Source organism: Frieseomelitta varia, unplaced genomic scaffold (genome assembly GCF_011392965.1).
Source record: "Frieseomelitta varia isolate USP_RPSP 00005682 unplaced genomic scaffold, Fvar_1.2 scaffold_333, whole genome shotgun sequence".
NCBI lineage: Eukaryota > Metazoa > Arthropoda > Insecta > Hymenoptera > Apidae > Frieseomelitta > Frieseomelitta varia.
In genome coordinates, this window is record NW_025110072.1 from 26,375 (window position 1) to 53,012 (window position 26,638).

General features: G+C 35.7%; 4 protein-coding genes across 8 annotated transcripts in view; 2 read left to right on the top strand and 2 right to left on the bottom strand.

Moving 5' to 3' along the window:
- Window positions 1–1,246: 1,246 nt before the first annotated feature.
- LOC122530239 (histone lysine demethylase PHF8-like) lies at window positions 1,247–6,365 on the bottom strand. 4 transcript variants are annotated; one of them, XM_043657037.1, is made up of 13 exons: window positions 6,146–6,365; window positions 5,695–5,780; window positions 5,325–5,603; window positions 5,098–5,239; window positions 4,532–4,981; window positions 4,252–4,453; window positions 3,400–4,169; window positions 3,285–3,332; window positions 2,877–3,049; window positions 2,584–2,786; window positions 2,298–2,347; window positions 1,859–2,043; window positions 1,247–1,769 (listed from the first exon to the last, which is right to left on the bottom strand). In XM_043657037.1, the coding sequence occupies exons 1-13, from the start codon at window positions 6,241–6,243 to the stop codon at window positions 1,690–1,692; spliced, it is 2,766 nt and encodes a 921-aa protein (XP_043512972.1). In that variant the 5' UTR covers window positions 6,244–6,365; the 3' UTR covers window positions 1,247–1,689. The 4 variants fall into 4 exon arrangements, with proteins under 4 accessions (XP_043512972.1, XP_043512971.1, XP_043512969.1 ...); XM_043657036.1 differs by having other exon boundaries at window positions 1,859–2,042; window positions 2,300–2,347; window positions 2,877–3,058; XM_043657034.1 differs by having other exon boundaries at window positions 1,859–2,042; window positions 2,300–2,347; window positions 2,877–3,082.
- Window positions 6,366–6,518: 153 nt separating this feature from the next.
- LOC122530240 (polynucleotide 5'-hydroxyl-kinase NOL9) lies at window positions 6,519–10,294 on the top strand. The gene is made up of 6 exons (XM_043657039.1): window positions 6,519–7,023; window positions 7,192–9,086; window positions 9,158–9,357; window positions 9,459–9,509; window positions 9,604–9,797; window positions 9,881–10,294. The coding sequence occupies exons 1-6, from the start codon at window positions 6,885–6,887 to the stop codon at window positions 10,099–10,101; spliced, it is 2,700 nt and encodes an 899-aa protein (XP_043512974.1). The 5' UTR covers window positions 6,519–6,884; the 3' UTR covers window positions 10,102–10,294.
- A 6-nt stretch (window positions 10,295–10,300) lies between these two features.
- The window catches only part of LOC122530237, a 126,468-nt gene continuing 110,130 nt past the window's right edge, over window positions 10,301–26,638 (bottom strand). For both annotated transcript variants that reach the window (XM_043657031.1, XM_043657032.1), the window contains 17 exons: window positions 21,816–23,607; window positions 19,126–19,214; window positions 17,949–18,053; window positions 17,783–17,864; window positions 17,404–17,514; window positions 17,158–17,301; window positions 15,731–15,822; window positions 14,606–14,716; window positions 14,274–14,502; window positions 13,527–13,654; window positions 13,385–13,432; window positions 12,715–12,779; window positions 12,384–12,646; window positions 12,057–12,293; window positions 11,203–11,344; window positions 10,915–11,129; window positions 10,301–10,780 (listed from right to left, as the gene is read on the bottom strand). In XM_043657031.1, the coding sequence (XP_043512966.1) occupies window positions 10,548–10,780; window positions 10,915–11,129; window positions 11,203–11,344; window positions 12,057–12,293; window positions 12,384–12,646; window positions 12,715–12,779; window positions 13,385–13,432; window positions 13,527–13,654; window positions 14,274–14,502; window positions 14,606–14,716; window positions 15,731–15,822; window positions 17,158–17,301; window positions 17,404–17,514; window positions 17,783–17,864; window positions 17,949–18,053; window positions 19,126–19,214; window positions 21,816–23,607 (4,086 nt within the window). In that variant the 3' untranslated portion in view covers window positions 10,301–10,547. The remainder of the gene's footprint in view (window positions 10,781–10,914; window positions 11,130–11,202; window positions 11,345–12,056; window positions 12,294–12,383; window positions 12,647–12,714; window positions 12,780–13,384; window positions 13,433–13,526; window positions 13,655–14,273; window positions 14,503–14,605; window positions 14,717–15,730; window positions 15,823–17,157; window positions 17,302–17,403; window positions 17,515–17,782; window positions 17,865–17,948; window positions 18,054–19,125; window positions 19,215–21,815; window positions 23,608–26,638) is intronic.
- LOC122530238 (atrophin-1-like) overlaps window positions 25,450–26,638 on the top strand; it is a 119,030-nt gene continuing 117,841 nt past the window's right edge. The window contains exon 1 of the mRNA XM_043657033.1: window positions 25,450–25,494. The gene's annotated coding sequence lies outside the window, so the exon portion shown is untranslated. The remainder of the gene's footprint in view (window positions 25,495–26,638) is intronic.

A 26,638-nucleotide genomic window follows, 5' to 3' on the forward strand; every position in this document is an offset into this window, starting at 1 on the left:
AATATAATTTAATATAAATTGAAGGTAGAGATAAGTACGAGGCGTGAATGTAACGTAAAGCACATGATCAAAATGAGTTCTAAATAAATATATGTATAGAGCAGGACGCTTATCCCATTTTTTTTCGTTGTCGTGCAGTTATTATGTTATAAAAAATTTGTTATAACTATCATATAGCTAATTGAAAAAGATTTAATATACTACAGATTTTTTTACACTTATATCGATTGACAATGTTTTTTTTGTGTGTGAGTTATTGTAATGAATAGATTAACGAGTAAGATTCTAAAATGAAATCGTACATTTAGGAAAAGTAAGTATTCGCTACAACATAAATAACCTCTTATTTAGTCAAGAAGTAGTCAAGTATCAAAACATATAATATATACAAGGTCCCATTTTAATCCATCCATGCAATTTCTACAACTATTTATTATTTAAAAAAAAAAATTTTTTTTCTTTGGGAACATCTTATGATGATTACCAGATTTTTGTCCAAGTGGAGGGATTTACGAGATCTCAAGGTGGCCTTCACTTTCTTAAATAAAGTCACATATTTTTTATGCATTAATCGATGCAGCATATTCTCTAATTTAAAAGTATTAACCTATGTCGAAAAATTACTAGTTTAGGAAATATTTTAAATTTTATTTGATAAAGCCTATTATATAGGGTGTTTCGTAACTTGTGGGACCTATTTCGGGAACTGATTGTACGCCTAAACATAATGAAAAAAAGTCGTATAAATATATGTCCTATCTGTCTTCGTTTATGAGATATAATTTCTGTTTTAATTACTTTTACAAAAGATGCTCGAAATAACCATTTGAAGACAAGCCTGCACGCGTCTTGTCATTGGTCTGGTTACTCTCTCTATCGTTCCTGGTGTTTCTCGAATTTGTCGGAAGCCTTGCTCTATTCTATTTCGTAATATTTCAACATTTTCAATCGATGTTGTGTATACAATAGATTTTAAATGTCCCCACAAATGAAAATCTAATGGATTCAAATCGGAAGAACGAGCAGGCAATGCAATAGGACCTCCACGACCAATCCATTTATTTGCAAAGTGTTCATTTAAAATGCGGTATTCGATTTATGCATGATTGAATGAGCTCCGCCGCATTTTAGTCGAGTGGCTAGGCAATTTTTAAATCAACACTTGTTTAGGCTTGTCTTCAAATGCAAGGTTGTCATTTCGAGCATCTTTTGTAAAAGTAATTAAAACAAAAAATTCATTATATCTTATAAACGAAGACAGATAGTATATATATTTATATGGCTTTTTTTCATTATTTTTAGGTACAATCAGCTCCTGGAGTAGATCCCACAAGTTACGAAACACCCTGTATAAAGGACAAGGACAATATGAACACAAGAATTTCTGTCTTTCCTTGTCTTTTGTACGATTTTAAAATCTCAATCATTTTCTCGAATAAATAGTTACATGGATGAGTTAAAATAAGACACTCTGTATGTATATCACCTTAAAATTAAATACTGCAATAATAAATATAAATATTTCGTTAAAAAAACGATCGAATTTTAAAAATTAGATTTTTAAGATAGATATGCTATCTTAATGATTTTAACATATTTACATAGCAATGTACACCTACTACATAGTTTGTACAAACTAGAAAGAATGATGTGATGTATTGTTCATTACGCTTAATTCTTTTTGTTAACTTAGTGCATCATTTTATGAAGTTTCAAAATTTTTCCTAAGCGTTGTTTAGCCGTTTTCATGCCTTTCTTTGGTTTTCGTTCTGAAAATTAAATAAAATAACATAAAATATGAAAATGATTTTAATCAAGTACCAAAGGAAAAAATATACTAAAGTTGGAAATATATTACCAACTGGAACTGGAGCGGCTAGTTTCGCTTTAACATCCTTGAGTCTGTTAGGACTAGTTAATATCGATCCAAAACCGATGCTAGTTTTTGTTGTATTTTCCGATGATGTGGTCGACGTACCAGTTGCTGAAGTCACAGATGAATTTTTTTGCTTCTTTTTATTATATGTCCGCTTAGTTGAACTCTATTATGTTATACCAAATAAAGATAAATTAGATATCGTTCAACGAAACGAAAGGTAATATAATCATAAGGAGTACATTTTACAAACAAATGCTTAATAAAATATATTGTAACAGCCGCGCATCGTAGAATTATATGTACAACGTATTAATTTTGTCAATACTATGATAATATAATAAAACACAATAATATTAAATCATATTCAAGATACATGCAGCACATGTTATGAAACGAAAAATGAAACCGTAATATGCCTACCAATTTCTTCTTGGAGCCCTTATCCATGTTGTTATCCAGATAATCGTCCTATGCGATATGAGTATGCAAGAAAGAAATAATGGGAATACAGATGAATGTAAACATAGAATCGTACATAAAATGATAAATGAGTTAATTTGTGTTATAGAAAGGAATCTATCTATTGAGTTAAAAATTAATTTGATTATTAATTAATTTGACAATCAATATAATAATGACGATGACGATGATGATGATGATAATGACACCAATAAAAAGAAAAAAAAAAATAAATTTTTACATACTGATTGTTTTGCACGTTTTGCTGCCGCTGCTTCAAGTCCTTTTTCAACAGATGTTTTCTTGACACCTTCTCGAGCTGGACGGTTCGTTTTTGGCAAAAGAGGTCCTACTCTAGCTTTTGGATTCCATGCCTCGTCTATTTGACTCTTTGCTTTAGGCTTAAAGATATAATCTTCGTCGTCCGAAGCGTCTAAAGCCGGATAAACTATATCGAAAATATATGTTATAATTATAATTATTAAGATAAATGTATGTGTACAAAGGAATGGTAGAAACTTTTTATAATTTCACGTACTGAAATCATCATCCTGATGAACTTTATCGATGTTTTCTATCGATTGATCGTCATCCTCACTGTGAACTTTAGTAATTTTTGTAGATTTAGATGTACTATTGGATGTAGTCGAGTAACATTGTTCACTGAAGGATAACATCCCAGCAATTGCTTCTCGTGTCGATGGAGATGCCCTACCAGAACTGGTTGTTTTCAATTTATAAATACTAGGACACCAAAAACGTAAAACAACAGTGCTATGCTATTAAAAAATACACACACGCGCGCCCATTCATATATACATGCTCACAATAGATCTTTTCTTTCGACATCAAAGAAAAAAAGAGAATACATGTAACAATAAAATGATATTAAACATGCTTTTTTAAATAAATTCGTCAAACATATTAACTTTTAATATTATCTTACCCAGTAGGTGGTGGCATAGGTTGACTATATTGTGGTATCATTGGAGTCCTATAATCATATAAACGTTTGTTAAAAGATGAAAAATACTTCGATTTGACAAACGATTAATACCTACGTTACATCTAATCTTTGAGCACCATTTCCCAAAGTATAAGCCGAGGCTTTCAGTAATTCTTCGATTCCATTTTTTGGTACATCGTTTAAAACATCTACATCCCCATCGTAATCCCGTTTTAATCGCTTTTGCGCGCTAGTCTTAGGTGTTCTCTTTCGTTTTGGTGATTCATCGATAGTGAATCGACCATAGTCGCTCTCACTGCTGCCGTCGTGAAAATCATATATAGACGTTTGCTTCCAGGTTAATTCTTTTGACGCCCCAAGAGGATGGTCGGAAGTTAAATTATTATATGTATTTATGTCATCATGTGTACTCCTGACGACCTCATTATTGCCAAGCTTGAATCTAATTACGGTTGGGCTTTGTTTTCCCGGTTTCGACGATCGTTTGTTATTAACAGGAGAAGTATTTTTTTCTTCCAACGTTGGACTTTGAGTTTTGACGTACGAATACATAATGGGTTTTGGTAATGTGAGTTTTAACGGTGGTCTGCCAGATGACGGTGATTCTGCGATTGTAGAATTCGCTTTATTTGTTTCTTTTAATGTTGCTTTAAACGGATTATCAGCCATTCTATCGGCGACATCATAATCTACAAAATCTTTATTCAACGGTTTCTTTTTCTTGCGTTTACTTTCTCGTTCTGGTTTCGGAGGATTTAAAGATATTAAATATCGCTCGGCATGTCGAATTTCCTTACTGAAATCTTTCAATAATTTCTGACTATTTATGGTTTCCGGTATTTGACTTCTACTAGTCATATTATACTAAAATATAAATAATTTAAAAACATTCGTGCAATGTATAATCCATGATAGAATAATTTTATCACCAAAAAAGTGAGCTTACATCCTTATCTGTGTTCCACTGTTTCAGAATACTGAGTAACGCTTTAACACCCTGTAAAAGATATGCTGGACATTTCTTTCCTTCGTTATTCAATTCTTTTAATTCTTTCAATAACTTTTTTGCAGCAAACCAATTGATTGTCTCAAAGCCAGGATATTGAAATTTGGCAGGCGTCTTCATTTTTTTTTCCAATTCGTATATTCTATGATGTTAAAGATTAAACGAAATAGTTGAAATGATCTTTCAATCAATGATTACTATCAGCCGTTTATGTACTCACTGTATTTGCATCGGAATGTTAAGACTATGTACAAAATTTCCACCAAAAACCAAAGAATCAACTGGAGTTAATACAGCGTGTATCCATCCTGTTGGAATCATCATGGTCTGACCTTGTTTTATAACGCATTTGTAACACGCGTCGGCTTGATCTCCAAAGAAAGTTTCACTCTGTGTTGAACTACACATCCAATGCTGATAAAGTTGTAAATTTGCGGGCGTAGGCCTAATTAGATAAAACACTTTTTCTCCGCGCAGCACGTGATACCACACAGATGTACCACCGAAATCAATGTGAAAATCTGTGAAACTGTCTTTGACACCCATTAGACAATACTTTTGTACTTCGGGGCGTTTTATGTCATTGTCCTCGGGCCAATCACGCGGCCAAACAGAATTAACCCAGTCGAGTTTACGCGCGATGTATGGTGCCTCGATCATTGGAGAAAGACTGCAACGTTTATTTGTCAATTTATATATCACTTATATATACATATTAGTTACATATATTATATATACACATTAGTTTAAAGTCAATATGTTGCAAGGCAATTAATATTGATATACCCAGTATTTGTAAATTCAAGACTAATCACATTAAGAACCCTTGTCCTGCAAGGGGAATTGTAATATTCAACAAAGTCTCTTAATTTCATTCTGATATTACTTTGTCTTGTAACATCGATTACATCCATATCACGATCTCCGCCTGAAAGAAAATTGCAGCTGCATTTAACACAAATTTTTCATACATAACATTAATATAAACGTTCACATGTGCAAAAGATTTGTACCTATGTAACTTTCGACGTCATAAACACTGAAGTTTGGTGGTGGAACAATCATGTCGAGTCCATCCTTCCCATCAATTATAATAGGATTTTCAAAGCCATTGGCTTGTAAATGTTGCAGAGTCAATTGTTGTCCTCTCACATATTTAACAACTTCATCAGCTTTTGGAAAATGTCTAGATTTTAATTCTCTTATAAATACTGGCGTGCCAGTTTGAACTGGCTTTGTGTCTGCATCAGTTTCAGAATAATCATGTCTATGCCAGTTCAATCTTGCTTTCACTATAGTAAACAATTGTCATTCAAATAATATAAAACTGTAGATCATGTAAATATATAGTACAGGGAAAAAGTGCAATTTCTATATACTCACTAAGCGACGGTCCGCACATTGCTTCACAACGAGGACAATGGTATTTGTCGAGATCTATGGACATATACTCCTTTATAGAAACACATCTGTAAAAAGAAAAAGTATGAAAATTACTTCATTAATACTACCAACATGTTTTATTTCGTATATCAAATAATCATAAAATCTATTACGCGACTGTAATTTTCTTTTGTATCAAAAAGTAACGCATCGTTAGGATAGGTTATGTAAGTATCAACAAAACCTAATTCTTTTGCTGTAAAAACTGTCTTATAAATTGTTACTTTTATGTAAAGCGTTGCGGCAGGAAAATTATAGTAAAATGATCAAATTGCTTGATGGTTTCTTGCAGAATGGGAGCCGAAATACGTTTATATTTAGTTTTCGTGAGCATGAGCTTGCCACGATGTTTGGATTGTTATTTTTAATTGTCAGAATTTCGAACACTTACCCTCCATGATACCACTCTTTACAAACGTCACATTGTATCATAAATTGTTCGAAATCGTAAGAACGGCCACATAAACAGTATGTAACTGGTAACTCCATTTTCCGTGAATATTAACGCGAAATCGCTAAATACACTTTCACGATTCTGTGTCGTTAACATTGGATGGTAACTATAGTAGCCGTAATGCGTCGCTGAAAAGCCGCCCTGTCATCCTTCTTCGAATACACCCGCAAGGCGCGTTTCCATTCGATCCTTAGAGAGGTTCAATGAAATCTGTAACTTAAATAAAAAACAAGGTATGAGTATACACACATACAACGCGCATGCGCTTTTTGTCACAACCACATAAGTTTCTCCATGAAAACTGACCGTAATATTGGTTTATTTTGAAATTAGTTATGAAAAACGTGTCCTCCGATGATTTGAACTTTCTCGCTTCGCGATCGAATTTCACGAGATACGAGAATGAGAACGACGCAAACGAAAAAATTAAAGATAAAAATTTTGAAAATTGGCGCGAAACGAACTAAAGCGTGAGTAAAACGTCGACCGATTAGAATGCCTCTTAACAATTTTATCTGTTGCGTTTGTGATTAAGGTATTCCCCAAGGTTTATCCCAAAGTTTTTCCCAAAACGTGTGCTGTCTCGTTTAAGGAGTTTCAAATTTAGGAAATTGCCGGAATATAAAGCACGAAACAAGCCCAAGAAAAAGGAAAGTAGTTTATTAAATGATCAAATATGAGCTCTTTGAACGGAAGTAGAAATGTTGTGGAAAACAGTCCACTACCTGAAGATTCGTTGAACACAAAACAATTGCTCTTGCAGTGCAATTTAAAACGAAGAAAGAAAAAACCCGCTGATGTAAACGGAGCCGAACGTAAGTAATTTACACGTTTTCTAAAGACACTGTTTGAAATCGCGTTTGATCGTTTTCATAAACCGGGATAAATGTCGCATGCTATTTGCAGGTTGAAGATAAAATATGGTATAATATCTATGTTGAAGTACCGAATACCATTATGGAAACGGGTTGCTTAAATTTCAGATTCTATGGATCTTTCCTTCCAGAGCGATGGCTCTGCGGAAGCACAATTAACCAAAGACACAAATAAGAAGCACCACACTGATGTTTCAAAGCAAAAAACCATAGGTTCGCCTGTGATAATAGAAGCTCTGTCGGAAGATTTATCCTCGCTCAGTATACCTGAATTATTTAAACAACAAGGACAACTAAGAAGAATGAAAGACACACACAGTATACCTGAATTATTTAAACAACAAGGACAACTAGCAAGAATGAAAAACAATGTATTCAACAGTAGTCATTTACATATATCGAATCTGAAGAGTGATACCTCTGTCATTGTTGCTGAATCGTTAAATTCAAACAGTTCATGCAGTCAAAGAAATGATACCAACGTTGTATCACCATCTAAGAATAATCGCGAATTACCCAAGGATAAGAAGCAATTGCAAAGTAACGATTGTGATACACTTACTAGTCCAGGAAAACATTTAGCTTTGGTTGGAGAAGCTAAAAAATCCGATATCTGTGAAATCGAAGGAAATAGTAGCTCTATTGTTGGAGAAGCTAAAAAATCCGATGTCTGTGAAATCGAAGGAAATAGTGGCTCTGTTGTCAATAATATACAGGACAATGCTTTCAAAATGGAAGCTTCAAGTTATAAAGAAACTCTTCTCTCTATTGGAGAAGCTAAAAAATCTGATGTCTGTGAAATCGAAGGAAATAGTGGCTCTATTGTTGGAGAAGCTAAAAAATTCGATGTCTGTGAAATCGAAGGAAATAGTGGCTCTGTTGTCAATAATATACAGGACAATACTTTCAAAATGGAAGCTTCAAGTTATAAAGAAACTCTTCTTACTAATCAGCAATCAATACGATTTTATTGCTTACAGACCAAGGTAGCCGTCGTTATGTCAAAAGATGCACGATTTTGTTTCACTGGAAAATTAATCGTGCAAGTGATATATGGTGCAATAGAAGTTTACGGATACGTTATTACTACACAGAAGAATCCAATTGAAATTTATTCACCCAGAGGGTACAGTAATGTTTCGATCAAAGCGAGCGAAAAATTTTCGCAAAATGTCGAGTCAGATATTTGGGTGTTTCTTTCCAAAGAAGGTATTGATCAAAACCAAGAGAACAAATTGGTTGACGAGGTCAAACAGATTAAACCTGGCATGACGATTGTCTTGTTATCCAACTTGGAAAACAAATTGACTAGATTTTTACATGTCTTTTATCCGTTCAAACTATTCCCGGAAATAAAAAGTGTACCCTATCATTCTTGGATTGACACCAGAAGGGCTGAAAGAATGTTACAATCGAATCTTTATGTTGATAATCAAGCATGCAAAGAAATAATTGTTGATCCACGTGTTGCACAAGAAGTTGCCGACAAAATATTGACCCGTTGGAATGCGAACGAATGGTCGTGTACTTTAATAGCCGGTGGGAAGAGCGTTGGAAAATCAACTACGATGCGCTATTTGATAAACAGTCTACTACCTGTTTCTAAAATGGTAGTTCTTTTTGATGTTGATCCAGGACAAACAGAATGCACGCCAGCTGGCTGTATATCGTACAGTTTGATCGAGCAACCCTTGATGGGACCAAATTTCACGCATTTAAAGACTCCGGCATTCCAAGTATATATCGGAGATGTAAACGTGGCGCGATGCATTACACGATATATCGATGGTATCAAAATGTTGGTTGACAAATTGTCAAGTTGTCCAGTTTTGTCACGACTACCTATCGTCATAAACACGATGGGTTTTCCACAAGGTCTCGGTTGGGACATTATTTTATTTACAATCAAATTGATTCGACCTTCTTTCGTGGTACAGATTATATCTGAGAAGCCAAAAAACAATTATATCGAGTATTTAAGTAAACAAGTAGTAAATCGACAGGTAATTGCTACTATTTCACCAATAGCATGACTGAAATAATAGATGTGATGGAAGAAACGCATTATTTATAGCAAGTATCGTGGCCGACATGGAGTACAAATGTTACGAAATCAAATCTACCATGCGATCATGAATTATTCGTAGTACGTTCACACGCGGAAAGTAAAAATGCTCCAGGATATGAAACTTGGAATATGGAACCGTATCAGCAACGAGAACTTGTAATGATCTCTTATCTTAGTGAAATTGTACAAAACTCTGCTGATTCCTCGTAAGTTTCATTAACATTATCTGATAATCGTTTTTACGATTCGTACATTTAGAATTGTTGAAACATATGTTAATGATAACTCTAATATCTTTTTTTTTTAGAACTCGCTATGATTCTGTGTCATTAAGCATTAACAAAGCTGTACCATATGTGTTAGTATCATTTCTTCACGCGCGTCGAGATAAAAGTATTATTAAATTATTTATTAAACAATTTTTGATGTATACAAAATTTCTGCACCTACAGAACGCCTTTTGCATCGTTGTGCATTTCAATTCCACAAGTATCAGTGTCACCGTCGCATGTGTTGAACGTAGTAAATGGTAATATAGTAGCATTGTGTGGGATCGATGTGAATAATAACGAATTGCGAGCAGATCAAACCATGGCTGGTCCACGTATATTAAACAGATCACCCCTTTGCGCTTGTTATGGATTTGGTAGGCACAACAATATGTATTTTTTTTCTTTCTGTATATACTTGATAATTTAAAATTAATGTATAGTATTATTTCGTGTGCAGGTATCATTAGAGGAGTTGATATGGAGCGACAACAGATATTTATCAATACACCATTACCGGTTTCTACAATGCGGTATGTAAATTGTTTGATGGGATGTATACCAGTACCTGTCACGTTGCTACAGACTAATCAATTCAAAAATGTACCTTACACTGGTGGAAATGATGTTTCACCAATGTCTCGAGAACATCGCAGAGGGTATTTCCGTATGAGGTATTAAAAAGTACAAAATAATGCTTGATGCAATAACAATCTGACATGAAAAAAGATTGTATAATGTATCATCCATTGATATTTCTATTTTTCAAGAATACATGTTTATATTGTTTTTCTTATTATTACAAAAAAAAGATGTATAAAACATATATGTTTGATGTATACATAAATAAAACAGACAATTTGAAAAGAAAGACAAAAAAGCATATGCGATGTAATTTTAATAGAAAAAATAAAAATGGTAAAAAATACTGTGAAGTATTTGTTTTGTCTTCATTGTAATAAAATTAAAAGTAAATGGAAATAGATTTGATGGAATTCATTAAAACATACTCGCTGTATCCTCCTCGTGGACTAAATAAAGCGAGATACAGTTTACATTTCATTGTTTCATTTTTGCTATTTATAAACACATGCTATGTTTAAATACTTTTGACTTTTCTTAATATACTATGGTCGATTCGTTTCAGTCGTATTGCACTCAAAAAAGGGACAGAGAGACCTAAAAATGGCAGTTAAAGTTTGGACGCTCCAAGATTTCCCTATTAATTTTTGCCTTTTTGTTGCTGATAAATTCTTCACGTCTGTATAATGGCGCGGAAATCCGAATATTTCTTCGAGTTCAGTTATCCACAAAGAATCAGTTTCGTCTTTCATAAGAATTGGTTTTAAAGCCAATTTACCTGCAAATGTAAAGAAATCATTAATAATTTAAAACGTAATTAATGTGACGAATAGCGATGTAACTACTACAGATATAATTATATTATCAGTGATATAACTATTGAAAAAACTAGTGCAAAAACAAGTATTATACCTTGCTTTAGCGAGTTTACTTTCGTAGTAACAGTACGAATTTTCTTAACAAGCGAGTAACGTTGACAATGCGGCGTAAGTATATCCTGTACGTCTTGCTGTTCTTGATTTGGCAACGAGTGTGGTTCTAGCGGTAAATTATGCCAGTATAGCCTCAATCTATGTTGAGGGGAAAAATCAGCCGAGTCTATCGTATCAGGTTCTTGTCCTAAATGTCTGTTACAGAATGAAGTTTCAATGTTTTCAGTAACATTCTGTAAAACCAAACGTTCAACTTTGGAAACCTTACTTGTTAATTTCTAATCTATATTCAGTCGGCATCGAAGCGACGTTTTCATAGAACCAAAATAAATGGTGTTTATTATTGATTTTCTTTACTAGATCCAGGATTCGACTATACTCGAAGAAAAGAACACCAGTTCCTTTTGGATCTGAAACAACAATGTGATGAAAAACTGTAAAACGCGCGTTTTTATGTATATCCTCGTTTATAAGTGTTCGAACACATTTTGGTGTAGTCAGAATATGAAAGAAATAATTCATATAAGACTTGAAATATAATTCTAAGCAAAATTTCACGACATTTTTATCCATGTTCTCAAGAGTTTGAAATATTTTTGTATCTACAGAAGATCAAAGAATATAAAATAAAAAGTGAAGATTATAATGATAATATTTTATTATACAAGATTGATTGATTTAATATCATCATTCTGCATAATAATAGCACCGTAATGTTATTTATAATCATTAAATATTCATAAAATTTCATTTTTGTGAACATAATTGAAGAATACTGAATCAATACTTTCATACATATGTATGTATATCTGTATATATTTGTGCCTCCCATAAATTTGAAATTTCTTATTCACATATTCATTGTCACAGTGTGATAATCATTCTAAACATTATACTTTTCATCTAATACCGAACGTACTAATAATAAAAATTGCATTCATTTGATCTTTTGATTCTTAATTTACAAAACAAAGAATCTACTTGTTTTACTTTTAAAAATAACTTCTAACTTGGAACAAATTTATAAAACTTACAATTTTACTGATTTTTTTATATCATTTTTATAACGTTTGTAAACGAGGATATACGTATGGTAGTGCATTTTAATATAACTATGCGAACCATGGAGACCAAGTCGCGCTGGGTTAGCCAAACTCAGGTCATTGCAGGGTGATCCACCGATCAATAAATCGATAGGAGCTATTTCCTTGATCTTTTCCTTCGTGATGCCCTTCACGTTGCCCAAATGAATAACTCGATCGCCAAAATGTGTAGCACTCACCATTAACGCGTCCGGGTCGATTTCGCTCGCGTAATACTTGTCCACGGCTATACCTAACTTGAGGAGCACCAGTAAGCCTGAAAACATCCGTTTTTCTAAAAAATCAGTAAACGACTAGGCAACGTGAAGAAATGAAAAGGAGAAAAGATAAGAATTCCATCCAGCACCTGTACTAAGGCCATCGAACAACGATAGCACACGTATTTTTTTCTTCTCGTGATTACGTTTCACTAGCTGTTGCACGTTCGATTTGAAATTTGTACGGAACATGCTGATTATCTTCGCTTTCCAATTTGTTCGAGGCTTGACAAACGAATCGGTGAACGATTGAGATTTTGCGCAGAGGAAGCACTCCCAAGGATCTTCTCGAAGAACTTGCTCGTACGTCGTTGGGCATAACAGATGTTTCATGCAAGCAGTACAATAGACTCTAGAAAAAGAATCGTTTGACAATGTTCGTTCGTACGTTTGAAAAACGACAATTACAAAGGAATTTACCTTGGACAATCTTCTTTATCACATATGATCATCGTTCCAGAGGCTGCACACACCGTGCAGTAAAACTATCAATCAACAACGAATCAATCTTGATAATTATTTCGTTTGAATGTAGTATAGAACATAGTGGGTATCCCGAGGTTTAACAGCCAAACTTTGTCAGTATACCGCGATAGTATAATTAAATAAAACATATGTCATGTAAATATAGATTAATTGGTTAATATCGTGTTAAAATAAGATTTCATTTGCAATATTTTTTTAATTATTTTAGATCAAACATTATTTTAAATTCTATTAAACTTAAATTGTATTTATATATTATAGGAAAAAATTTGAAGAATTTGCAATATTTTCTTCGTTTTTCTTCTTTCCAAATCGTATAATATTAATATTTGTTTTATATACTATACTTTATACTTATTTTAATATTCAATATTTAAAACTAAACTATTTTCTATTATTGTGATAAACTACTGTTTGCAATTATGGAATTTTTTTGCATCTCTGATTTGTGCAATAAGCACAGCCTGTAATATAGATATTTATTATTTCAATATATCTCATCTAACTTGATAAAGATCAAAAACCTCAGTCCGTAATAATCCTGTAAACCTTGGGTCACTCTATCCTTATATGTAATATAGTATATTCTGACAGGGATACTTACGCATTTCGAATCATTGCCGAAGAGAAACATACAGGGTTTATAGTGATCCTGAAACGATAGGATTTTGAAGCATAAATAATTGCCAAAGTATTACAACATCGCGGTGATGTTATCGATGTACATATTACCAATGCCACCATACCGAACATTCTCTGCATAGAGATCCCTCGAAGAATGGATGAATGTCCATTTTACCCTTAGGAACTTTCAAACACCTTAGACATAACGATTTGAAAGTGACGTTTCCGTTCATCGCTGAACGTAAATCATCTAGACAGAAAGAAATGCTTATATTTTATATTAAATATTATTTTAATCCTTCTAATTTTGAAACAATGTTCATTTCAATGAGGTGGTGTATAGAATGGACTGAGAATTATTTTAGAATACGTAAAGATCTTGAGAATTTAATCGCGTAACTTCAACTTAAAACTAATCCTATGATATACTAATATACAAAGTTCAATATATATTCAATTCATACCAAAATTGTGCAAGTAAAGGGGAGACTTCAATCTTCAACATCGTTGTAGATATAGCCACAAAAATAATTTTTCAATGTTTCAAGAGATGTTTGAATTTTTAAAATTTTTGAGAATGAAAGTATCCTTACTTCCCTATTTGCTATATGATGTAAAAATGGACTCAAGATTATCAGGTTCGAGAAGACTACGCTTTAAAATGAAACTTATGGATTACTAAACAATGTTTATAGAATATTTTACAATAATTATGTAAAATAGTTTTTATAATAATTGTTGGACAATTTTTTTTTACAAATTTAACAGTTTAAAATATCGAGAATTTTTCAGCGTCAGTGTTACAATCAGGTTTCTTCACTGTTGTCCAACGTTCCCAATTATTTGCAAATACAAAAAGTAGAACTTACCACTGTTCTTTATGACATCCGTCCGTTCATCATCAACATCTGTATTCTTCTTCAACTCGATCAATTTCTCAGCTATGCAAGCTGAATATTTATCGTATATTTTGACGGAATCCTTCTTTTTCGTAGTATCACACGACGATGCTTGGGAGCTTTTCGCTTTTGAAAAATATTTGAGCGCATCGTCTAGTGTCCAATTCTTGGTTTCGAGACCTATACGGGAGCAATAATCCTAAAAGAAAAGAAAAACAAAAAAAAAAAAAAAAAAATTGGAAAACCATGGCTCGATGGAATTTCGTGGCTTACAACAGATTTGAAATGGCGCAGATAAATACTTTGGACGCTTGAAGAACTCCGACCATATACAAATGCTTCTTCGTATTATTTATGTAGTCGCGCATTTTTTCAATTCCTTTGTCGAATTTCATAAACAACTGATGATGAACCTGTCGTGCGTAAATGAAAAATCATTGAAAAAACGATACTACGTATGATACACAGGATGTTTCGTAACTTGTGGGACCCACTTCGGGAGCTGATTGTACGCCTAAAAATAATGAAAAAAAAGTCACATAAATATATGTCCTATCTGTCGTTCGTTTATGAGATATAATGAATTTTATAAACAGAGCAAACTCTCTGCCTCTTTCCATAGACCGCAATAGTGATGAAGCTAGTTTTACCAGGGACGGTATATTCAATTTTCATAATAATCATAATTGGGATGAAGAAAACCCACATGTCATTGCGCATTCAACACTAGTTTAGTTTAAACGTATGAGCAGGAATAATTGATAAATTTTTAATTGGACCTTTTTTCCTTGATAGAAAACTAACAGGCACAAAGTACGTTGATTTTTTGAGCATGCGTTTACACGAAATATTAGAGGAAGTTCCGAGTCGATATTAGACTTCGTATGCGGTTTATGCATGATGGAGCTCCGCCGAATTTTAGCCGAGTGGCTAGGCAATTTTTAAATCAACACTTTGCAAATAAATGGATTGGTCGTGGAGGTGCTATTGCATGGCCTGCTCGTTCTCCGAATTTGAATCCATTAGATTTTCATTTGCGGGAATTTAATTTAAAATCTATTGTACACGTAACATCGATCGAAAATGCTGAAATGCTACGAAATAGAACAGAGCAAGGCTTCCGACAAATTCGAGAAACACCAGGAATGATAGAGAGAGTAATCAGATGAATGACAAGACGCGTGCAGGCNTTGTCTTCAAATGCAAGGTGGTCATTTTGAGCATTTTTTGTAATAGTAATTAAAACAGAAAATTCATTATATCTCATAAACAAAGACAGATAGGACATATATTTATATATGACTTTTTTTCATCATTTTTAGGCGAACGATCAGCTCCCGAAATGTGTCCCACAAGTTACGAAACATCCTGTATATTATTTCGGTTCCTTTCCCACGAAACGTTTAATAACGTTCGATTATTTTTACCTCTGAAAGTTGGTAGTCACCGTACCACATAATCCATTGGCATCCAAAGCTCGGTTCTCGCATGCAACAGTCGCGATAATCGATAATCATTGCTGCAACATATAAAGAGAGCGTGTTTTCATTTTCGTAATGAGTCGAAGCTGTTCATATTGGAAACTGTGAACTGTGATCGTTTCTGAATCTGGTCTTGATCGTTTGAATGTTTCAGCTTTGAAACGTAGTGTTCACTTGTATCGTAAACGTAACTCGTCTAGATGCGAAAGTAAACGAGCAGAAGGATAAAATACATTAGGATAGCTGTTACGACTAGATAAACGTGTATATTTTATGTAAAATAATTTATCACGCTTATCGTAAATATGATAGCGTCTAGATGTAAATAATAGAATAAAGTTCGTATTGTAACGTATTCACATTGCAACTACACTGATAGCTATAAATATTACACAGATAAAATATGCTATCCGTTGTATATTTTTATGTATATTTACGTATATAAATGTATATTTTTACACAGATTGGATGCCCTCCCACGTTTTTATTTTTTAGTTATTTTAATGTAAATTTGTTATTAACAGTCATATCGTACGTTAGATTAAAAAGTTTGACGTGGTTACATATTTTTACCCGAAACGCGTGTAAACCTTCAAAAAAGAGTTTAGCTTTTAAATTCTGCTGTTTCAGAAGACTTTTTAATTAATTGTACAAAATTTGATTAGAAGAAAAGAACATCGTTAATAATACTTTTATTATTACAATAATTCAATGTGAGTATAGCAAAAAAAAAAAAAAAGGTGATTCCAAATTGACTTTACGTAATTGACCTTAAATATTCAAAAATTCGAGACCAGCTTGTAAATATCCAATATTTCACAAGCAGATTGAACGACATCGTACGTTAGATTAAAAAGTTTGACGCAGTTAATACAAAGTTATCTTTGATCCCACGATAACTACTTGAAAATTAAAGACAACATTATCTCTCTTAATCTCTTATATGATTATCAAAGTAAACAAAATCTGTCCAAATTAACAGAGACAATATTAACCAATATGATATTGACTGATGATTAATTTCAACAATAATAACTGTAACTAAGTTAACCAACAACAAGTGACTAGTTTGAAACAATTGGAATTCCATTCATTTCACAAATTATTCGCTGATTCCATAAGATGATAACGAGTGACTCATTATGATCATTAACTTCCGATCGAAATTAATACAAATCGATTAAGAATAAGATCGTATATTATTTACGGTATATAAATAAGTACTACGTATCGAATTTGATCCCATCACTGTTCAAAATGAAAATCGAAACGATCGAAGATTACACAAGGCAGTGTATAATCCACGAAGAGTATTGAAACAAGGGAAGACTGGAAAGGATATCGTAAAAGGAGGAACTTTAAAATCGCATTACCTGGCCACCAATTGTGTCCGGCGATTTTAGCCCACGCTATAATCCCCGGATTCTGTTCTTGCAACGGCAAACGCGTTAAATCTACGTTATTTCGTTGTGGCACCTCTTTCGGCTTCTCAACCACCTTTTTCCCTTGACTTTCCCCTAGAAAATTGAGAGCAAAAAAGAGAGAGAGAGAGGCACAATTGACGTTTTCAGTAGAAAAAGAAAGAAGGAAGGACAATGAGAAAAGTTAAAAATACATACGTTTTTGGTCTAGCAGATATTTCTCTGTAATTTTGGCATTTTTCTGCCTAAGAGTGTCGAGTCTCCGTTGTATATTGTTTGGATACGGATAGAACTTAAGCTCGTCCATCACTATGCACGGGGAAAGAAATTAAATTAACATTAATAAATTTACATCAGTTGGTAAAATCAGCAATCAAATCGTTCAAGTTCCATATCAGTGTTTTGAACTAAGCATAGTCGTCAGTGTCCTAACACAAATATAGTAAATACAGTAAAATAATTAAGTGAAACAACAGTGCTGAATTAATTAAATCTCCAACAAAAAAAAAAAAAAAAAATAAATACCAGAAAGTAACTCTATGTAACTTTTTTCAGGGTCACGACTCGTATTACTCACTTTCGATCATAGTTGGAAAATTGTTCTCGATCCACGTGAAGTAAGGTTTGGTCAAAGTGCAGCCCAACGCGCCGCGTAACATCTGAAACAGATACGTTTGTGTCTCAATCGGGTATATAGGATGTGACAACAGAAAGTGAACGAAAAAAAGATGAAAGAAACAGACCTGCATAGCTGCGTCAATGGCGCGTACTCGCGCTTCGCTTAAGTTCTTCGTTAGTCTGCTCTCGAGGTTTGACGAGAACGGTTCGATTTGCGTCTTCTCATTCAACTGAAACGAATTCGACAAGTCGTGAATTTTGTGCAAACGCGTTGCTTATGAAGGGAAATTAACAACCCTTTGACAATCCATTCAAAAAAATGTCCAAATTTAATTCCTTCATTGCATGATTTCCATTAAATGTCTTTGACACAAAATGTCCAAATTTAATTCCTTCATTGCATGATTTCCATTAAATGTCTTTTTCCTTTTAATTTCGTTTATCCGCAAGAAGAAGAAACGCAAACAAATGTGCAAGAATCATCTTGAAATAACGCTCTTTTACGAAAATTCTTGTAAAATGACTAACATTCTTATAAAATAAAGGTAACAATCTTATAAAATATAATAACATTCTTTGGCATTTCATTTTTAGCAGAACACATTTAAAAGAAAAATTATAATAATTGATCAAATCTCTCTTTTTTTTTTCTTTTTCTTTTTCACCGCCGAAACAAGTGATTGTCTTGTTTCAAAACGATTTTGAATGATCTTATTTGTGGTTGAGTAAAATATTCAAAAGACTTTTAGTAAAATTAATAACGTTCTTGCAAAAAGATGAAGTTGGAAGAAAATTTATAATAAGAGGCCTTTCTTCTTCTTCTTCTTATCATTATTATTATTATGTATGTAATAAGACATTTCGACCTTTATTAATTTCTGTACTATGTCTAGTTATTTATCAATGTACAATAAGGATCTTATATTTGAGTAATTTTTTTTTACAAAACAGCTGGATCGCGATTATCTTATCGCAGTACCATTTCGAGTGACCCTCGTTCGCAGTGACGTGAATTATTATTATAACAAACACGCGGTTTGAAGCTGAAAGATCAAAGATCTCTAATTTCTACGTGACATTTACTGTAAAAAGTATGCACATTGACTGACGTGTTAATAGACGTGGATTCCTTTGACCCCTCACTCGTCTCTGAAACTAATTCTAGGCTTAATTTAAAAATTTCCTCAGCTAAACAAACTGAGAAGGAAAAACGAGAGGGAAAAAGAAACGCCACTTTTCGTGGATTGTCAAAGGGGCAAAAGAAGAGGAAAAATGGACAAAAATTGAAATTTATATATTCACCGATGATATACGAGCTTCGCCAATCCAGTACACCCATAATTTCTCCGTTTCCGGCAACATTCCTACGTGGTCGGCATCGACAATTAACGCTGTAATATCGCACAGAATACGTTTACTTAGGACATGGCTGTAACATCGATTGCGCTCGTCTCGTCGCGTCGCGTTGCATCACGTCTCGTCTCGTCACGTCACGTCACGTCACGTACATTCCTCCGATCCTATTCCAGCTTTAAAACTTTCGATCAGTAAATCGATTGCTAGCGCCAGCCTGTCGGTAACTGATCAAGCTACGAAACTACAGACGAGAGGAACGTCGATCGCTTTTATGATTAACCCGTTAAGGGTACATTTCTTGCATTACGCGAACTGCTGCAGTTTATACGTATAATTTCTTATTTGGGGGATGAGCTGTCCAGTGTGTGAACGTACACTCAAACCTGTTGAAATTAGTATTCACTAATGAAATCGTCAATCAATTAATACTGGCTCTATCGGTCTTCAACGCATCGTTTGCGATCGTTACAATTTGATTAATTGTGATTTCACACAATCGTGTTTTGAAATTCAATTCAGCATTAATTTCGACAAAAGTCACGCGTGTCTTTTCATTGTGACGAATCGTAAAGAAAAGTAAAAATTTGATTTAATTTGAGTGAAGAAGGAAAGTTTGAAATTGTAGACGCCAAGTAACAAGACTTATCCTCGAACGTCACGAGGTCAAAAAGTTGAGTAAAAATAAGAGGACATTTTTGTCGGTTTTGTCAGTTGAACTCTCTTAGAATCATTCACAGTTTTAACATCTTTCGTGTTTTTAGTAAAACCTTTGAAGAGTTAAATAAAATTTAGTTCATATACACAACAATTTGTTAAATTATTATTATATTTTATATATATTAGTAATTTATATACAGTTATACAGGGTGTTTCGTAATTTGTGGGACCCACTTCGGGAGCTGATTGTCTCGCCTAAAAATAATGAAAAAAAGTCATAGAAATATATGTCTTCTATCTGTCTTCGTTTATGAGATACAATGAATTTTATAAACAGAGCAAACTCTCTGTCCGGTCTCCTCTCTTTCCATAGACCGCAATAATTCATAAGCAAGAATTCACACTGTTTACAAATAATACTTACTTGATATCTTTCGTGTGACTATTTGAAGATTCAGCAAATTTCGCAATACTCTCTAAATTAGTTCAGTTGTTACTAATAATAATACATGTCGTTTAAGATTGTGTTTTTTGTACTTGGTTCCTGCAAATGTGAGAACGTGAAGAGAGTTTTGTGTCTATCATACTTTTCACTGATGAAGCTAGTTTTACCAGGGATGGTATATTTAATTTTCATAATAATCATAACTGGGATGAAGAAAACCTACATGTTATTGCGCATTCAAGACATCAACATCAGTTTAGTTTAAACGTATGGGCAGAAATAATTGATAAATTTTTAATTGGACCTTTTTTCCTTGATGGGAAACTAACAGACACAATGTACGTTGATTTTTTTGAGCATGCGTTTACACGAAATATTAGAGGAAGTTCCAAGTCGATATTAGACTTCGTATGCGGTTTATGCATGATGGAGCTCCGCCGAATTTTAGCCGAGTGGCTAGGCAATTTTTAAATCAACACTTTGCAAATAAATGGATTGGTCGTGGAGGTGCTATTGCATGGCCTGCTCGTTCTCCGNCAGATGAATGACAAGACGCGTGCAGGCTTGTCTTCAAATGCAAGGTGGTCATTTCGAGCATCTTTTGTAATAGTAATTAAAACAGAAAATTCATTATATCTCATAAACAAAGACAGATAGGACATATATTTATTTTTTCATCATTTTTAGACGTACAATCAGCTGTCGAAGTGGATCCCACAAGTTACGAAACACCCTGTATAGTAATATTTCATTAGTTTTTACTATTGAGTGTTCATTATAAAAGCGCAAGAATGTTTCTTTGTAATGAACGTTGCAATCGAAGGAAAACAGAGAGAAGAATAAATTATTAATTATTAAAAAAAATTCACATTATATACGTATGTACTTCAACAGTTAATAAAAATTATTAACAACCTACATTCAGGCCTCTGAATTTGATCAGAAAAGCTGTTTTCAGTCAGGGACCGTGCTATGTAAATTTCAACGTGAAGGGAGCGTAGGTACAGAGATAGGTATTAATTTTTTCGCATGATACGAGCAACGTTCATTCGCTGGACAGGTCACTCTCTATATATATAAAAATAGGAGTCCTCTTTCGAAAAATGGTGTTTCGTATAAATTCATATGGTGAAATGATAAAATACAAGAAAGAAAGCCGTGTTGTCCTTTTGACACAGTTCCTTAAAGTCGTTAATTATTGTTCTCTTTCTGTTTAACCACTTGCGCTGGCAACTGATTGCGGACCGTAACGAGTGACCGAACCGTACAAAATAATTCGTCGCTTTCTTTTTCTTCCGTCAGTATAGATATCGCTGAAATTATTAAGAAGTAATAAATACATCTTAGAACTTATTAAGAAGTAATAAACTTGACATTTGTTTCGCCTGGACATTTGTTACTTGAAGCTGAGAGAAAATGTGGCAATTTGGGGCAAAAAGTTCTCGACGTGCGTGGCACGTCGTTCCAGCGCAAGAGGTTAAATAAAAAAAAAAAAAAAAAAGAAAAAAGAAAGAAAGAATATTGAAATTCTCGCCTGGCCACCATCCGGAATAATAGCCCCACACCAATTTGCCAACGAACAGATCCTTGCTGACTTTCATCGATCCTCGCGTAACCCTCCTGAGCTCGTAACATCCGTCGCTCCACCTGGATCCTTTCTTCTGGGGGGCCTTCACGACTTTCCTCATCGGCTTGGCGGTCGTCGTGTTCTCGTCGGAGGACATCTTGCTCTTCTTCGCGATCGAGTGTTCGTCTTCACTCTCTTCGTTCGAGGAGACTTTTTTGCTCGCGGAAAGCTCGTCGATGTCGAGCTTCGACGGTTGCTCCCCGTTGGAACTCGCCGACGGAGCTCCGTCGAAATTCGTCGATTGAGTCTCGACAAAATTCGATGGTCGCTCGTCGAAATTCGACGATCCACCCTCGTCGAAACTCAACAACGCAGCTTCCCCAAAATTCGGCAATTTCCCATCGCCAAAGTTGGAAGACGTAGTCTCGTCTTCGCGATTCGAAGATCGCAGCTCGCTAAAATTCGACGATCTACCGTCGTCGAAGCTCAACGATACGCCCTCCCTCCCGAAACTCAACGATACGCCCTCCCTCCCGAAACTCAACGATACGCCTTCCCTCCCGAAACTCAACGACCGCGCCTCGCCGAAATTCGTAGACGCAGTCTCGTCGAGATTCGACGACTGCATCTCGCTAAAACTCGAAGACGCGCTCTCGTCAAGATTCGGCGACGGCGGTTCGTTAAAACTCGACGATCTGGCTTCGTCGAAGTTCAACAACGTCGATCCCCCGAAGCTCGACGGCCGAGCTTCGCGAAAGCTCGACGACCGCGCGTCGCCAGAATTCGACGAACGTGCCGCGCCAAAGTTCGAGGATTCAGCTTCGTCGAGGCTGGCCAACTCATCGAGAGCGAGGTCTTCTTCGTTCTCCGATTGTTCCTTCGACGACTCTTCAGACTCCGGCTCGACCGATACGTTACCCTGGTGGTCATCGTTGCGATCCTCCCTCGAATAACGTAATCGTTTGTCCTCGTCGCGATCGACCATCCGTTTCTGCCGCACGTTAACAGGCTTCGACGACGTTTTGAAATCGGTTCTCCTCGTCCAACGATCGTTTCCCGCCGAGCGATCGTAACCGCGCGAGGCGATGTTACCCGCGTCGTTTCTGCAAGATGACTTCACCTCTCGACTGGAGGTGCCAGTCTGCGGAATGTTTACTCGCGTTGGGAGGATGTTTGCCGTGTGATTCGATTGATTCGGCAAATTATCGTTATCGTCGCGTTTCGCCGCGAGTGAATCGCGATAACCGGCTGACACGGATGGATCGTCGTTCCGAGTTTCGCTGCAAGGGAACTGCTCCGCGTTTTTCGTGCCCTCGTGCCTTCTCTTCTGGTATCTCCAAAACTTGTCGACGGTGTTCAAGTCGTTGTCCATGGTCGTTGAGTCGTAGCTTCGTCTAGTCTTGCAAAAGTTCTCCTTCACCTCTTTACCTCGGATGAACGGGGATTCGCTCTTGGATCTGGACGCGCATTTCGAGCTCCGTTTCTTCTTTCTTCTGCGCGATTTCAAACGGATCCTCGACGACTTGCTCGCGGCGCTGACCGAGCTGTTATTTATCAAGGGCAACGTGGACTTGGGAACTGCGACGCCGGCCACGTTGACGTACGATCGTTCGTCGGGCATCGTGTCGTGCAAGACGTTGTTCTGCGAGACACTCGATATCAAGCCTAATTCCATGGCGCACACCATGGACCAAACGCTCTTCCCCGCCCATCCTTGCAACGTGTCCTCCTTTCTCGATAGATCCGTCTCCTCGAAATCCTGCAACACAACGCACGACACAAGTTAGAGGAGCGTCCGATTCGGAAAATCGAATTTTTTCATACTTGTTCACATACTACTTATAATTTTATTGGAATTTAAGGGCCATCTTCAATGTGTAATATTTATAGCAACATTTTGTAATTTTGTTTTTTTTTACAGTTCACAGCGAGATGGAACATTATCTTATCATCTTTTGTAATTTCGAAAAATATTTGTGTATTTTTTTCTTTTCTATAATTTTCTGGACAATTTTCCGCCGACTTCAAAATTTTAACAGGATCTTCCACTTTGAACAATCTAAGCACGAAGCACGTACAATTTTTGCGAAATATTTGAATATTCATGCTCTCTGCAGACATTTTTCCTTTCACTCGAGGATGCTTTTCATTCGAAAGGTTTTTCATAAAACTCAACGTTTTTGAAAAACCCAAGCTATTCAGAAACTAAAATTATTCACTCCTTTTCTTTCGTCGCGATACGCGCCACCGCGAAAAGAGTCAGATTTGAGCTACGTGCATTTCGTTGCCACGCACGACCAAGCAGCTGGACTTTCTTGCAGGCCAGATAACTCGGTTGCCCTCTTTTACTCACGACGAACCGGGTCAGAATTTCTAATACGGTTTACACGCGTCATACCGTGTTTCTGGTTTAACAATTTCAAAAATTTCGACAGCTAATGAAAACGCGTCTTAACGCATTGCGTAGCGCCTAAGGGCCCGCACATTTTTGGAGCAACAGGGAAACTTTGTACGATGCATATATGCACTTGTTTAATTCACATTGATAAAATATTCTTCAATATTACTATATATTTTATAATTAATTATACATATATATTACTATATATTTTATAGTAATATTTAAGAATTACTGTACATTACTATATATTTTATAGTAATTATACATATATATTACTATATATTTTATAGTAATATATAAGAATTACTGTATATTACTATATATTTTAATTATAATATTTAAGAATTACTATATATTACTATACTTACTATATTTTATAGTAATATTTAAAAATTACTATATATACTATACTTACTATATATTACTGTATTTTATAGTAACATTTAAGAATCCATTTATTATGTATTTTAGATTATTAATCGTATTATTTATTTTATATTTATATTAACACAGGACGGTATGCTTTGGCAAACATATAGTATTCTCTCGCATTTTTTAAATTATTTAATATAATTATAATTATTTAATATAATATTTAATATATGATTGAAAGGGTTCAAGAGGTTCAATGTATAGCATTTAACAAGTGTATTATTTTATTAATAATTAAAGTTATTAATTATTTTTCATTTTAGAGGTATTTTATTAAATAAAATGAAACTACCTCTAGTAACGTTTCTTGGGTGCGGTATGTTAGGAAACAATTTCCCTACTTCTTGAAAAATTAATACATTATAATATATAATATTATATAATATAAATTATAGCGTTCCTCCTCGTCCGCAACGTTGAAACACGAGAATTCTCGTCTCCCGTCCGCAACAGCAGAAAAACTAAAACACGCGAATTCCCGTCCACGTTAATGTGTTAAGTGGCACATCCAAGTCGCGCCTCCAAGATGAGGTTTCCACGGATCTCAGGAACGTTTCAAAATTTTCACCTGGATCGCTGGAACAAACGTCGCTGTCTCTTGACGGAGAGAAGCGAGCGCGCCGGAGTCAACGCTCGTGACACACAGACAGAACGGAGAGAAGATATAGAGCTCGGCGGCGAACCACCAAGGAGGGCAAGATTGAAATCGCTTTTGAAACAGCGGGACGGAGGGTTGGTGAACAAAAAAGAACGAGGAAGAGGGACACAGGGTGGAGAGAGACAGAGAAAGAGAGACAGAGAGAGAGAGAGAGGGTTAGGGAGGGGTATGCGATCCACGTGGCGCCTCGAAAGGCATTTCTCGAGGTCGCGGCGTGCTTTGCCGGGGTCGACCTGATGAATGGAAACGTCGGTATTATTGTGTTTACACGCGGGACACACGGGGGCCTCTCTCGCTCTCTCGCCACACTTGGCGTGGAAACATTCATTCATAAAGCGTTCCGCGCGTTCCTCTCACCACCGCTGTCCCTCCCCCCTGGCCCCTCTACTCTCTCTTCAGCGCGCTTCTCACCCCATGTTCCTCTCCTCTCTTCGCTCTCTCACCCTCTCTTAACTCATTCTCTCTCTCTCTCTCTCTCTCTCTCTCTGCCGCCGCCGCTCCGCGCCACTCTCTCCCGCCGCCGTTATCCCCCTCTACGCGAGGGTACACGACCCTCCGTCGAGTGTAGAGGGGTAGTACCAGTGACGTAGCCAGAATTACGACAACGACCTGCTGATTCGCTTATTTTATTGTCCCCCAGGTCGTGTCCACTCGCAGTCGGCTCGTTCGAGGTCGCGTTCCCAATTCTTCGACGCCGCCTCCCGCGTCTCCTTAACCGACCATTGCCGCGTCGAACCGTTCGCTCACTCGATCCCACCTCTGACATTTACCTCTGACACCAAAACACACAGCTACCGGAGCCTTTGATTTTTCCTTTCGTTCGATCGTCGTCGTATCTCTCGACGCGTGGCACGACAGCCGTCGTCGTAATCTTGGAACGTGTAAGAGACGACGAATGTACGACGAACGAAAGAAAAGTCGGAAATGAGCTTCGTGTTTTGCGTGTTTTGTTTAAAAAAATATCCGAGTCGGCTTCAAATGAAAGTTTCATCAACACCGCGATTCCCCCGTCGTTTGCTACTTCGTTGTTTCGACCTCTTGCGCTGGAATGACGTGCCACGCACGTCGGAGAATTCTTTCGTCCCAAAATTGCAATATTTTCTCAATTTCAAGTATATTTAAGTAAAACAAAATAGGCAAAACAAACAATAAATTCATTACTTCTCAAGAATTTCGACCCAGATATATCATATCGACGAGTTCACAAATAAAGCGACGAGTTACTGTATACGGTTTGGTCACTCGTTACGGTCCGCAATCAGTTGGTGGTTAACCTCTTGCGCTGGAATGACGTGCCAC

Bases quoted from the DNA above. Each gene is read 5' to 3' on its own strand.
- LOC122530240 (XM_043657039.1), top strand. From the start codon at position 6,885: ATGAGCTCTTTGAACGGAAGTAGAAATGTTGTGGAAAACAGTCCACTA. The intron at 7,024-7,191 runs GTAAGTAATTTA...CTTAAATTTCAG, and splicing joins TGATGTAAACGGAGCCGAAC to ATTCTATGGATCTTTCCTTC. The intron at 9,087-9,157 runs GTAATTGCTACT...CATTATTTATAG, and splicing joins AACAAGTAGTAAATCGACAG to CAAGTATCGTGGCCGACATG.
- LOC122530239 (XM_043657034.1), bottom strand. From the start codon at position 6,243: ATGGAGTTACCAGTTACATACTGTTTATGTGGCCGTTCTTACGATTTC. The intron at 5,604-5,694 runs GTGAGTATATAG...TGTTTACTATAG, and splicing joins AATGTGCGGACCGTCGCTTA to TGAAAGCAAGATTGAACTGG. The intron at 4,454-4,531 runs GTGAGTACATAA...TTAACATCATAG, and splicing joins AACATTCCGATGCAAATACA to AATATACGAATTGGAAAAAA.